Source organism: Eucyclogobius newberryi, unplaced genomic scaffold, assembly GCF_026437365.1.
Source record: "Eucyclogobius newberryi isolate DKJ021-1_F unplaced genomic scaffold, fEucNew1.0.hap1 SCAF_3, whole genome shotgun sequence".
NCBI classification, from domain to species: domain Eukaryota; kingdom Metazoa; phylum Chordata; class Actinopteri; order Gobiiformes; family Gobiidae; genus Eucyclogobius; species Eucyclogobius newberryi.
Window position 1 is genome coordinate 4,036,558 of NW_027315945.1, and position 15,257 is coordinate 4,051,814.

The following is a 15,257-nucleotide window of genomic DNA, read 5'->3' on the forward strand; positions in this document are numbered from 1 at the left end:
CGGTGGCGCCGTGTACAACTGGACATGGAAGAGGATCTAAGACTCAAAAGCCAGTCTGCTCAAAACAAATCGACGACAGTGGCACGCTACAGGATGATTTGCCCGATTAAGGCCCAGATTTGCTTCTCACTGAACTCAGGGAGACGGAGACACGGCCCGGGTGTCAGTACGATGTGATGATGTACGACGCTGAACTGCTCTGTATCATCGTGACCATAAAACATCACCACTGCAGCCGATAAAGCAGAGCGCCACGAGCAGGCGGGATTAAGGACACGCTGAGGACGGCTACGAACACGGCGCTTTGATCCATGTCCGTGCCCTTCGTGAGTTTGATCATACGTCCATGCTGGAGGTGTCGGTGACGCTGCTGCAGCAAACTCACTTCCTGTGCAGTTTAATGTCAACTCTTTATCTGCGCTACTGAAAGCTAATAATAACACAGGTTGAACTTGCATATAAACCAGAAGTGCAATGCGCTGATCATTTTAACACCGTATTTTGCCCTTGAAGGTCGCGTTAACGTGGGCGCAGAAGAGCTCAGGTGTGATTATGCCAAAATATGAGGTGGGGTGAAGCAAACTGAGGGCCCTCGCCATGTTGAAACCATCGTGCTAATCAGAGTATGCTAACAGGAGTAGAACGATCCATCAGGGGCACAGTGGGACAGTAGGACTCAGGTGACAGATCAGACCTTAGAGTAGGTCCATAGACTTAACTAACGACTGTAGTTAGCTCCTCTGGTCAGAGGAACAGAAGAAGCTATTTCCTGACACTGGTCACAATATATCTGGGCAATATTGAACAAAAACAATCGATATGGTGGCAACATTATCCCTTTTATACCGAGCTGTTTATTCGGTCTGAATGTGGTCATGTAGTAGTCGGCTTTTCTTTCCACTGGTTTGTGGCTTATTCGTCCATTGAGAATGCATTTGGACAGTTCGTGCAGGTTTTTACCAACGTAGCTCTCTGGACTCACACTGAGGGCGTGGTCTGGCAGCTCTCTGGACTCACACTGAGGGCGTGGTCTGGTAGCTCTCTGGACTCACACTGAGGGCGTGGTCTGGCAGCTCTCTGGACTCACACTGAGGGCGTGGTCTGGCAGCTCTCTGGACTCACACTGAGGGCGTGGTCTGGCAGCTCTCTGGACTCACACTGAGGGCGTGGTCTGGTAGCTCTCTGGACTCACACTGAGGGCGTGGTCTGGCAGCTCTCTGGACTCACACTGAGGGCGTGGTCTGGCAGCTCTTTGGACTGACACTGAGGGCGTGGTCTGGTAGCTCTCTGGACTCACACTGAGGGCGTGGTCTGGTAGCTCTCTGGACTCACACTGAGGGCGTGGTCTGGCAGCTCTCTGGACTCACACTGAGGGCGTGGTCTGGTAGCTCTCTGGACTCACACTGAGGGCGTGGTCTGGCAGCTCTCTGGACTCACACTGAGGGCGTGGTCTGGCAGCTCTTTGGACTGACACTGAGGGCGTGGTCTGGCAGCTCTTTGGACTGACACTGAGGGCGTGGTCTGGTAGCTCTCTGGACTCACACTGAGGGCGTGGTCTGGCAGCTCTCTGGACTCACACTGAGGGCGTGGTCTGGTAGCTCTCTGGACTCACACTGAGGGCGTGGTCTGGCAGCTCTCTGGACTCACACTGAGGGCGTGGTCTGGTAGCTCTCTGGACTCACACTGAGGGCGTGGTCTGGCAGCTCTCTGGACTCACACTGAGGGCGTGGTCTGGCAGCTCTCTGGACTCACACTGAGGGCGTGGTCTGGCAGCTCTCTGGACTCACACAGTAGTGAACACAGCGCAAACAAGTGACTAGAACAAGCTAAAAAATAAATAACCACATCTCTCACCTTGATTTCTCTGCACTTGTCCAACAAATGTGGACGCCTCCGTGTTTGTGACTGACTTTGCTGTGTATGCGCCAGAACAGCCTTGACGGTTGGAAGTATTATTCAGTTTGAAGCTACAGCAAGTGCACTTCGAACGCACGTGGCTGTTTATGAGGAAAATGGAGCAAAAATGAGCTTTAAGTAGTAGAAAGCTTTAAGTGCACTAGGGCATATGTTTCATCTGGTTTCATGATTGTGTATGTGAAAGTGTGAGATGTAAGATCATTCTGTTCCGTGTGGGCTCAGAACGTCTCCCGGGCGACAGGTGAACGCTCAAAAATACAGTGACATAATTCAGTATTGATTGGCCGCGCGGCCGACGGCGGCGTAGCATCGACCGCACCGAGATTTCATTTGCTAAAAGTGGCCCCGGCCCTCCGCCCCACACGCTGTTGTTTAAGGATTGCACGTATCGATTCCCGTTAAGCTCTTTCCAAAAATATCAGCAGGACGAGGGTGCAGCTGTGAAGACGGGACGGGTGCTAATGTAGGCTCTGCACCTACACGGTGTTCTATAACACACCACAGCCCACAAGCACTGCATACTTCAGCTTTAGCTTCAACCAGGAGGGACTTTTAAGGACGCATATGGAGTTCATTTCATAAAACATTTCATAAACATTGCCCATTTTTGCCGATCCATTTCAAATTAGAATTCAAAATCTGTGCCATTGAGTCACGTATATGTCATGATTTTGTCTCATTTTGACATTATTTGGTGGCATAAAAGTGGTTGTAAATATAAATGAGAGTTTCTGAGGCTAAAGTGGAACAATCTTTCAAAAACGCATTGATCACACTAGGGAGACTCAGAGGTCATCCAAACGTTTGGCACAATTTCCTGACCGTTTAAATATGAATTCAGGTATATTAACCTATATGAAGGTGTTTCATATCATTTAAAGTGAAAAGAAAAACATCATATATTTAAACTGAACTTCTGCTGTCGTTCACTCAGACAATGCAAGAAAAACATTTTGTATACATTTTTCATCATCAAGACATTTTATGTGTAAAAACAGCCAACATGTCACATACTTGGGACATTTGAATGTCAAAAATGGACAGAGCGTTCAAATATTTTGGATTTCTTATTTAGTTTTAGAGAAACTCATTAAACGGTGTTGGTGAGGCACTGCTTCCTCCTCCATGGCTCCTCCTCCATGGCTCCTCCTCGAACTCCTCCCAGCCCCGGGGTTTTTGCCTCTGCGACAGCAGATATTATCCTTGTAATATATATGAAGAATTTAAATAAGATAAATATGGTCATCTTGAATGTATTACATGCTTAAATGACACATTTTATTTTATTGTAATGTTTTTCTTAACAAAATTATCTTTGCTTGAAAAGGAGTGAGATGAAGTGATACTTGAACCCCGCCCCCATTATGTACACATGATATGTACATGTTTGATATACTTCCTGTACATACTGTTTACAGACCTGAAAAAAGGATACAGCAAAGTAAAAGCTGTTCAAGACGAGGTTGATCTAATTGTCTCAAAGTCCTTAAAGCTCATGCTCGGTTCTGTACTGAGAATATAACGTGTTTATGCAGAGTTTTAGAAAAGGTTTATTGCCATTGTCAATGAACAGAATTCACAAACATAGAAACTTGTTTTGGTGATTCAGTCCAACATAAAACAACAATGTTAAAACAACCTATATAAGTCAAAAAGAAAAACAATTTAAATCTGCTATAGGATAAACAAATAAAAACAGGCTTACTATGTACACACATTTACAGTTGAATGTACATATGTGGTGCAGAAAGTGAACAGTGCAGTGAGTGATTCAATTATTGTTCAAGTGTTTAAGAAGTGTTCATGAGTCCAACATCAGAGGGAAAGAAACTGTTCTTGTGGCGGGAGGTTCTGGTCCAGATGGACCGTTACCTCCTGCCTGAGGGGAGCGGCCTCCTGCCTGAGGGGAGTGGCCTCCTGCCTGAGGGGAGCGGCCTCCTGCCTGAGGGGAGCGGCCTCCTGCCTGAGGGGAGTGGCCTCCTGCCTGAGGGGAGCGGCCTCCTGCCTGAGGGGAGCGGCCTCCTGCCTGAGGGGAGCGGCCTCCTGCCTGAGGGGAGCGGCCTCCTGCCTGAGGGGAGCGGCCTCCTGCCTGAGGGGAGCGGCCTTCTGCCTGGGGGGAGTGGCCTCCTGCCTGAGGGGAGTGGCCTCCTGCCTGAGGGGAGCGGCCTCCTGCCTGAGGGGAGTGGCCTCCTGCCTGAGGGGAGCGGCCTCCTGCCTGAGGGGAGCGGCCTCCTGCCTGAGGGGAGTGGCCTCCTGCCTGAGGGGAGTGGCTCAAATAGTCCGTGTCCAGGGTGAGAAGGATCAGCTGTGATCCGACCTGTTCGTCCCAGAGTCCTGCAGAGATGGAAGTCTGCAGCAGATCACATTCCCAGCAGAGGCACAACGTTCTCAGATCACTCATATGCACATTAGAGGAGCTTCACCCCAGTGTACAACTTGGTTGCTAGGTTACAGTTATAGGATTTCCTTGTGTGATGTCATGATTGTTAAACTGGGAATAGAGTTTTTAACACTTTTGGCAACATCTTTTAGTTAAATTGTATTATTTCATCTGCTTTCTAGTAAATTGAGTCCAACCCGCCATAGGCACTTTTAACAGTCAGAACATTTGTATCACAGTCATGCATTATATTCTTTAGGCTATTGGGTGTTCATAAAATTCATAAAAACAAATGCATGTTTTGGGGTCTGTACCTACTTATCATTCAATAGGAGACAAATCCATGAAGTAACCATTTTTCTTATTGTTCTAAATATATCATATTTAAATATATATATATATATATATATATATATATATATATATATATATATACATATATATAAATATATATATATATATATATATATATACATATATATATATATATATATACATATATATATATATATATACATATATATATACATATATATATATATATATATATATAAACATATATATAAACATATATATATATATATATATATATATATATATATATATATATTATTATTATTATTATTATTATTATTACAGTGACAATTGTCTTGACTTTTGAAAATGTCTGAATAAAACAAGTCCTTCTGTTTTGTCTGCAGATGTTTCTCCAGCGTCAGGCCCCTCAGTGGTGGCCCCGGGGCCCGTGTGCAGACCTGACCCAGAGCCCCCCCTCACAGACCCCCCCTCAGAGCCGGAGCAGGACCCAGGTGCCGAGGCGGAGGCGGGGCCGGAGGACAAGGAGACAGAGGAGGAAAAGGCCAAGAGGCTGCTGTACTGCTCGCTTTGTCGAGTGGCCGTCAACTCGGCCTCTCAGCTGGACGCACACAACAGCGGTCAGTTAGGGTCATTACGTTATGGGACTCTAATAGAAATGAAAAGCAGTATGTATGTTTCTATGTACGTGTTGTGCACCAGCGGCACTAATGCATTCATTGTAATAAGGCCCAGTTTGTAAGTTTGGGTGGTCCCTCTTTCCTGACCCCTGTGGTAAATGCACAGAGGCGTTTGCCCTGACCACCGACTGCGGTGAACCGGTCAGGCTGAGGTGGTCCACTTCCACCCCTCCAGAGTGTGGGAGAAGTGCTGGACTGGCTGTATATTACATGGTCGTTAACGTTCAGGCTAATTTGAAGAACACTTCTGGTGCTTCTAACGCTCCCATTGGAAATCCACTACAGAACTAATATATGGAACAGTTCTGTTTACTTTAAAGAATCTAGAAAATAGTTATCATGAAAGTTTGACATAAAATACAATTGTAGCAACAACAAAATAAGTCTGCCCATGTGAAAAGACTAAGCTACTTAAAAGAGGCAGTTTGAGCGTTGAAATTTCTGAGCACTTAAAGACAAAGGAAAGAGCAGCCACAGGAGGCGTGTGGAGCTCTGGACAGGAAAACAAGAGAAACCTGCAGGACTATGAAACACGTGAATGAAACATCATTTTCAGCTGCTTTTGATGAGACTAGAAGTGTACTTTGGGGTCTAAAGCAGAGCCCCACAGCAGATCTCACAAACTCATGTCCAGGTCTGCAGAGGGAGACGCAGAGTGTCCAAAGCCTCATCACCCAGGTGATCCTTTGTTGAAGGTAGACAGACACATATATGATCAGAGAGGACTAAATAACTGTTAACCTGCGCTCCGCCTACGTCTCCATGGAAACAACTCCATACAGTGAGCTTCTGCTCCAGTGAGCTGTCGGCCGCGCTGAAACCACAAAAAGACTATTTTTACCACTCTTAAAACTTTTTGGCCACCTGCTTGTCTCCAAGGTTGGACATAAAACTCATGAGGTCAGATCTGTGGAGGGGCCAACCCTGGCACCATAAGAATGCTTGTCTTTTGAGTTGCAAACACTTTATTGGATTTGTGCAAGAGCCCGCAGCTTATCGGGATTTTCCTCGGCTCTTTTATGTACTTGTTATAGGTCAAATGTAACCCTTATTAGACTTATGTGAAATGGGTAAAGTACAATACGCCAATGCCTTTCAACGCCTTTTAGAAGACACATATTCTGCATTATTTGTATTTTTAGTGGACTTTAAACATGCTCTTGTACTTTTGCTTTGGCGTCTCATGTTTGAGGACTGTAAAATGCAGTTGTAATGAGCGTGATTTGAGGCAGATATGCTGGGCTTTCTTGTCCTCCAGAATTTATCCTAGTATTTTAGTGCTGCACCGACAGTAACCAACAACTCCCCTGAGCAGACATGTCCCTGTAACACCAGGGACACTTCTGAGGACGGTGGCAGAGTGCAGCCCAAACATGTCACGGTACAACAGTAAATACAGGTCTGACTACAAGAAATTCTAAAACTAAAGTGCAGAATATCTCAGAGCTCAACATTTGGAAGTGGAAGTGTTTTCTGAGGCTCTGAGGGAGAGGACTCACTCACCAGGATTCATCAAACTTGTGTGGCTAAAGCTACATGCTACTCCATGTGTGTTTTTCATTTGGCATAATATGTGTCCTTTGAATATTTATTAAATACTTTTAATCTGACCAGTCGGACTCCCTTGTACCTTACCCATGATACGTAACTCTAGACCTGAATTGAACCTTTGTGGAGCACCTGTACTGTGATTTTATATATATTTGTATTACTTAATTCAATTCAATTATTTTTTTTAGCAACAGTGAAAAACAGAATATACAATGTTGGTAGGAAATGATCAGATGTCGCAGCATCTCCTTTCCTGAAGGAGAAACTACGGGAGAATCACAGTGAAGGAGAGGTCCTCCCAGTGAAGTGCTCCACTCCTAATCCTACTCTAGAATCTTTAGGCATGTTTGGCACAGGCTGCGATAACTTTAACATGTCTTTATGTTAAATCCAGAGCTAAACTTTAAATGATTGCATTCTCTTCGGTTGATATGACTGCGATATGCCATGGTTACCTCAAACCTGTATGAGAGGGAACTTTATAGTTCCCAAAATATAGGGGGCGTTAGTGCTAGAGTCCTCGTCTTCTGATCCAAAGGTCGGCGGTTCGACTCCCCGCTCGGTCAGAGCGGTCAGATCCACTGGCTTGCAGGTTGGCGGTGCAATCGCAGCTGCCTCATGTGAATACTGCCGTTGTGTCCTTTGGCAAGACACTTAACCCAATTCACCCCCAGTGTCTGCGAACATCTGGTGTGTGAATGGGTGACTGGTTCCTTGATGTAAAGCGCTTTGAGTACCTTGACGTAAATGTGACCATTTACCGTGTTTATTTTTTATTTAAATGTCCAAAATTGAATATTTAACATTGACTGTATGGATATATATTATAAATACACATTTACAACTGAATTAATTAAATAAACACACTTTATTTCCACTTTTGGTAATGATAGTACTATAACTTAGAAGCAGATACCGTTTGTGAGAAAATACATTTGACATGAAATTCAATTTTACACTTTATAAAATGTCAGATTGTAAAGAGCAAAACAAAAATCTCAGTGATACTGTAACTTATAATGCAGAGTAACAATTACTACATGAAGAGGAAATAAAAACACAAACAACTGTTGGTGTTTCATAAAACAGTTTCTATGTGGCATTAGGGTGGCTGCCCACGAGTCCGAAGGTTCGGGTCCGCGAGTCCGAAGGTTCGCGAGTCCGAAGGTTCGCGAGTCCGAAGGTTCACGAGTCCGAAAGTTCGCGAGTCCGAAGGTTCACGAGTCCGAAGGTTCGGGTCCGCGAGTCCGAAGGTTCGCGAGTCCGAAGGTTCGCGAGTCCGAAGGTTCGCGAGTCCGAAGGTTCGCGAGTCCGAAAGTTCGCGAGTCCGAAGGTTCACGAGTCCGAAGGTTCACGAGTCCGAAGGTTCGCGAGTCCGAAAGTTCGCTAGTCCGAAGGTTCACGAGTCCGAAGGTTCACGAGTCCGAAAGTTCGTGAGTCCGAAGGTTCGCGAGTCCGAAGGTTCGCGAGTCCGAAAGTTCACGAGTCCGAAGGTTCACGAGTCCGAAAGTTCGCGAGTCCGAAGGTTCGCGAGTCCGAAGGTTCGCGAGTCCGAAGGTTCGCGAGTCCGAAGGTTCGCGAGTCCGAAAGTTCGCGAGTCCGAAAGTTCGCGAGTCCGAAGGTTCGCGAGTCCGAAGGTAGCGAGTCCGAAAGTTCGCGAGTCCGAAAGTTCGCGAGTCCGAAGGTTCGCGAGTCCGAAGGTTCGCGAGTCCGAAAGTTTGCGAGTCCGAAGGTTCACGAGTCCGAAGGTTCGCGAGTCCGAAAGTTCGCGAGTCCGAAAGTTAGCGAGTCCGAAGGTTCACGAGTCCGAAGGTTCATGAGTCCAAAAGTTCGCGAGTCCGAAGGTTCACGAGTCCGAAGGTTCGCGAGTCCGAAGGTTCGCGAGTCCGAAGGTTCGCGAGTCCGAAAGTTCGCGAGTCCGAAGGTTCACGAGTCCGAAGGTTCACGAGTCCGAAAGTTCGCGAGTCCGAAAGTTCGCGAGTCCGAAAGTTCGCGAGTCCGAAGGTTCGCGAGTCCGAAGGTTCGCGAGTCCGAAGGTTCGCGAGTCCGAAGGTTCGCGAGTCCGAAGGTTCGCGAGTCCGAAAGTTCGCGAGTCCGAAGGTTCGCGAGTCCGAAGGTTCGCGAGTCCGAAAGTTCGCGAGTCCGAAAGTTCGCGAGTCCGAAAGTTCGCGAGTCCGAAGGTTCGCGAGTCCGAAGGTTCGCGAGTCCGAAGGTTCGCGGGTCCGAAGGTTCGCGGGTCCGAAGGTTCGCGAGTCCGAAAGTTCGCGAGTCCGAAAGTTCGCGAGTCCGAAGGTTCACGAGTCCGAAGGTTCGCGAGTCCGAAGGTTCGCGAGTCCGAAGGTTCGCGAGTCCGAAGGTTCGCGAGTCCGAAGGTTCACGAGTCCGAAGGTTCACGAGTCCGAAGGTTCACGAGTCCGAAGGTTCACGAGTCCGCGAGTCCGAAGGTTCACGAGTCCGAAGGTTCACGAGTCCGAAGGTTCACGAGTCCGAAGGTTCACGAGTCCGAAGGTTCACGAGTCCGAAGGTTCTCGTATCGTTTGAACCTACTTAACCTTCCTGAAGGCTGCGACAGAGGGTTGATATTTGAAAGAGTTCCAGAGTTGATCTGGGGCCGACCCGAGGGTCCAGGCGCAGCTCTGATCTTTACGAGGACGTTTACAAGACTTTGTGACTCACGCTGCTCCTCAGAGAGCTCTGACCAGATGTATCGCTGCAGCTCCAGGGGCCACGGCCTGTCAGAGGGAAACTAATAGCAGCCTCACACTTCTCCAGCTTTATTTGGACTCAACTCAACCATTTAGGACATAAATATCTAATCTGATCCATCTGTTTTCTGACAAGATTTGTGATTTTGGTTTTATAATGTTCTGGGTTCACATTCAAACACATCCAAAAGCGGTAACATGCCTAAGCAGTTTGAATGGTCAGAGCAAACAGGGCATTAAAACACATCACAAAAACACAGTCACAAATCTGTCTCTCAAAAGTGGACGACATGTCTCTGTCCTCGTAACTTTCAGAACTAAATGTATACAACTTCTTTTATGGCAGATTCAGAGTTTAGTGCTTCATTTGTTGATGCTGCAGAATCCGCGCTCTCTTGTTTGACAGGAATGAACCTTGCATTTCTCTGATTGGTTAATCTACCTGTCAATCACACCCATTTGAATTCAGGAAGGCAGGATATGCTACAAAGAGTGTGGTGATGGTTGGTCAGGCCAGCGTGTTCGCTGAGGTCTAATAAAGCCCCAGTTTGTAACTTTCTCGCCAAAAATAGGCAAAAATAAAAGTATTTTTATATTGACAAATTTAAATCACAAAAAAACAACTATATTTGTGTCCTTACTGTGAATGGATCTCCACAAACCTGACTCGTACTTGGCCTGGAGGAAGAGCCTCTTGCTGCTTGTTTCCATGGAAATATTGTTCCTTAAGCTGTAATATTCCACAGCTCTCTATTTCCATGGCCTCACGCAGCACTTTCCACCTCCACAAAGTTACATACTGTTGCTTTCACCATCCACTAAAACCGTTCTATGATTCTTTGCACCAACGGTTCCACCAAAATTACGCGCTCAACAATCCAAACCGAGGAATACTCTTTTGTGCAGAATACTAAATAAGTACATTTCTCTGTGTGACCAAGCTATTCTTGACAGCATTGTTTCGTGTTTCGTTTTTGTTGCTCAGGTACGAAGCACAAGACCATGCTGGAGGCGCGCACTGGACTGGGCCCCATCAAATCCTTCCCCAGGGCCGGAGTCAAGAGCAAAGTGACCCCAGTGCCCGGCTCCTCCACTGGGCTGCAGAACAAAACCTTCTTCTGCGAGATCTGCGATGTGCACGTCAACTCAGAGACGCAGCTCAAGCAGGTAGCACGGCCAACGCACGCCCAAAGCACGCTCAACGCACGCCCAAAGCACGCTCAACGCACGCCCAAAGCACGCTCAACGTACGCTCAATGCACGTCCAACACATGCCCAACACACGCTCAACGCACGCTCAAGACATGCTCAATACACGCTCAACACACACTTAACACACGCTCAACGTACGCTCAACACACGTCCAACACACGTCCAACACACGCCCAACACACGCCCAACACACGCCCAACGCACGCCCAACGCACGTCCAACGCACGCCCAACGCACACCCAATGCACACCCAACGCACGCTCAAGACACGCTCAATACACGCTCAACACACACTTAACGCACGCTCAACGTACGCTCAACACACGTCCAACACACGTCCAATGCACACCCAACGCACGCCCACGCACATCCAACACACGTTCAACGCACACCCAACGCACGCTCAACGCACGCCCACGCACAGCCAACACACGCCCAACGCACACCCAACGCACACTCAAGACACGCTCAACGCACGCTCAACGCACGCTCAATTATAAATTGTTTAAGAAATCCTGTGTGGTCCGACCTTTAGATGATTAATTCACAAAGCTGGAGGGCCTTTCAATGAGAAAGTCAAATCAAGCCGTGTTGATTCAAACTTTTCTTCTTTTAAACTGCCACGTTTATCGTATACGATGTGTTTCTTGGGTTAATTTGCGCTCATTGGAAGGGAACATTTAGGAGGTTAAGACTAGAATCCAGATGAAATAGGTATATCCAACCTACCAATTTACTTAAATGCTCTTCTCGTGACATCCACTTAAATAGATTACAGCTAAACATAATGCAAAATATGCAATGCTTGTTTTTTCACAGCATAAAATTATATTAACAACTTTTAGTCCAGAGTCAGCAGGAGCTTGTTTCCTCGCAGCGTTTGATCTTTTTGTTGTGGAATATTTCAGCCTCAGACTGCTGCCTCCAGCTCGGTGATTTCTGTCTAAATATAATCTCCCGAGTGGCGTTTGGGGTCGATCTCAGAGCACTTTGAACGTCGGCCATTTCTACTTGTGCCATATCCGCACCAATCCTCTGTGACCAATCGGCCAAACCAGCTTTTCACAGCTCAGAGCTGAGGAAAGAGGTTGCGTAATGGGGAAGACATTGTGAGATTTGTCCCTCTGTCAGCACATCCTCAAATGCACGGGTCATGGTTCAAGTAAATATGATTCTACAAGTTTACTTATCCGTGGTTGAGCGCCGAAGGTTTTCTTATCAGCTTAACTATGACAAAAGGCAGATTTCCACCACGAAAGTTCATGATCTGTTTTGTAAGAGGCTTATACAAATGGCGAGCGCTGTTGACTTAACTGGAGATTTTCATTGGAAACCACCACTGTTGCCCGCTAAAAGTGCTATGAGGCTATTTTCAACTGAACAACTGCATCAGGAGCCGAGTGCATGTGCTGCTTAGGGAGGGGATGATTTAAGTCAAATTGTAAAATCCATATCAAGGCCCACGAATCTATCTCGAAGGACAAGCATTATTTATTTATTGTATTATTATCACAAGCACATGCTCTAGAGTACCTAGATTGGCCTGTTTTGTTTTTGAAGTGTTTTTTAACATCTGTATCTCTGCTGTTTTCCATGAGTTTTTACGCCATCTACTGGCTGCAGAGGGAATTACACAGGACGATAATAAGCAACTGGAAAGTTTTCTCTGAGATGCTAGGTACCCACGCAGTTGTACTGATTGTGATTTGGGCTTTGTAGTCCTTGCCCAAATGCATGATGGGAAATGCAGTGCCGTGTAACACATGAGGAGACTGACATCTGATTGGGCCAGATCAGGGCATGGGAACAAAAAGTTCCACGAGCCGCCCTTTACCGCGGACCCCTTCATTTTCCCAGCGTGCTTTGTTTGATCAAACAGACCCCATAAACAAATGTGACTGACCGTGCCAAAAACCAGTTACATGTCTACCCGGAGACATTTAGAGTTATTCACAGATTCTGAAAGTGTGAATTCAAATCTTTCCAATGATGTCTCACTCATGTAGATCTGATCATATTTAAGTAAGTTGTGGTCATTTGAATGTAAACAACTCTCAAAACCTTTCACTGAGAAAACTGGGCTCAAAGTTTCTCACCTGAGTGAGCCCAGAGTCACAGGGGGCGGGGCTCATTTGCATCTCATTGAGATAAGCCCTCCCCCCTGTCACACTGACAGCACCTCCCCCTACAGCTGTCACTCAAGACTCAAGAGGAGTGTTATTGATGGTAACTGGACTTGAATCAGAATTAGAAGTTACTATATTAAAATGGAAATACTTGGATTACAAAAGGCCCTGAATAGAATCAAAGAATCAGAATCAGAATAGGGTTCATTGCATTTGTCGATAAACATAATTCACAGGTGATTCACTGCACCAACAATGGTGCACTGAATGATTCAACACAAACAACAAAAGATAAGATAAGATAAGATAGCCTTTAATGTTAAGATAGCCTCTAATGTTACAACGCAGTAGATACAGGGGGAAAGGACAGTAACTTATGGGAAGTTTAAAAAACACTCTTAATAGAAGAACTCTTATAAACAGATGCCAGGGCCAGGTATACGAACTACAACGGGTCCATGGCTTTGAATATATGAGATATGAGATAATAGATATGATATGTACACCACCAGAGTCTAATTACATCAGAGATCACATCCTCATCCTCTTCTTCCTCTGTGCACTCTTCTGTGCTGTGACTCTCGGCTCTTGGCATCAAAGCTGTAAACAAATAACAGGACATTTAAGAAATGGCTAACTATTTCACATAAAACACTCATTAACTATTTATTTTTTTAACCCAATGTGAGAGTTTCAATATAAATACCTGAAGTGCTGATAACTCTTGATCTTTGGAAGCCGTCTGAAGAAGGGACTCAGATGCTTCTGCCAGTCCAAGTTCTTGACAAACACTTTGCCATCCGCCGTTCCAACAAGCTGTGGGATACTGAGGTGAGACTCAGGAGAGCTGTTTTCCACTCCCTGATGACAAGGGCGACAATGTAAAAAAAATGAGAACAGAAGAAACATATCTTAAGCAGAGAGCAGCACTGAAGTTTTGCCAGACTAATGTTTACACATTACAGTAGTCAAATAATGTAAACTAACCTCAGCGATGTCTTCCAAAGTGTCAACCCTGGTCCTCATGTATGCTCGCTTGATAAGTCCAAAGCCACAATCAGGGGAGAATTTGGTGTGGCCAGCAATGAGGAAGTGGATGTCCATTGTGTAGTGAAGCTTGGCCTCGGCTGCAGAGGGTTGGACGGAAAGTGTATCTGTAGTAGACAGAGAGAGAGAGAGAAAGGAGATTAGATTAATACATATGACATTTGATTAAGACGTATACGTCTATATAATTGCTATTCTGCATTTGCACTATTATTAGTACCTGCTGTGCAAAGTCAAAGCTGTAAAGCATCCTGATGTCTTTGCTTGCTGGCGGTGAAGGTCCAAAGACAGCCCATTAGATTCTGTTGTAGAGATCTGTGCGTGGCCTGCAGCTTCTGATGTGTGGGAGAAGCTGTTTCCACAGTGATCTGAAGCTTGATGTACAAACTGCAGGCTCACCTAAAAAACAGATGTTGCTTATGGTTAATTATACTCTAATCATTAAAACATGAAAATCACCAAAATAATGTTTTACACTTACCACGCTCCTTAGCAGACTTCACGTAGAGACAGGTCATGTCAGTCAGGGTGTCTTTGCCAATTCTGAAAAGGGGAAAAAAGGATTAGGGTTAACAGTAATATGGGAATAACACGCTTCACAGATAACAGTTCACATTGTGACGTTAACGGTGTATTTAAGATGCAAAACGCGGAGATATTGGGACATCTGCCCTCGGCTAGCGATGCTAGCAAACCTTGAGATAACACGGCTCGTAAAAGCACGCCTTCCCACGCCGAAAAATAAGCTCCGGGCTGTGGGGGTAACAGCCGGTTTAGCACCATAAAACACACACAAAGCACGACCCACACAACCCACGGGCCAACCCACGCCAAAAAATAACCCGATAACATGGTGATAAAAGCAAGTAGTCACATTAAGCCTGTATTGCAGAGTGCACTGAAGCAACATGTTAGCTTAGCATTAGCTCCACCGGAGCAGACAAGTAAGATTCTAAAGTGATCACGAGACCGCCTTAAAACACAGCGTTAAAGCAATAATTTAGTAGTAAAGTAAAAGTGGACCTGAGTAAACAGTTCCGTTGCAATGTAGTCCAGGAAATGTAAGCTCTGAAGACTGTGCTCTGCAGACGGTCTGGAGTAATGAGATGAAAACACGGAGCAGCAGCTGCCATGTGGTTCACAGCTGATTGGTGGAAAATGTAAACAACACGTTGGCTAGAAAAAGGTGAGGCCCCCCAGGAGAGCAGGAAAAAGACCCGAAAACTCCACATTTTTAACAGCTTAATGTATATGTTTAAGACAACCAATAGTGTTATCTGAAGCACACAGGGGCTTATTCATAACTTCAACTAGCACATTCTGC

General features: G+C 45.8%; 1 protein-coding gene across 1 annotated transcript in view; it reads left to right on the top strand.

The window, feature by feature from the left end:
• The window catches only part of znf385d (zinc finger protein 385D), a 168,939-nt gene that overhangs the window by 139,793 nt on the left and 13,889 nt on the right, over positions 1–15,257 (top strand). The window contains exons 5-6 of the mRNA XM_072460720.1: positions 4,999–5,232; positions 10,534–10,715. Coding sequence (XP_072316821.1) covers positions 4,999–5,232; positions 10,534–10,715 — 416 coding nt within the window. The remainder of the gene's footprint in view (positions 1–4,998; positions 5,233–10,533; positions 10,716–15,257) is intronic.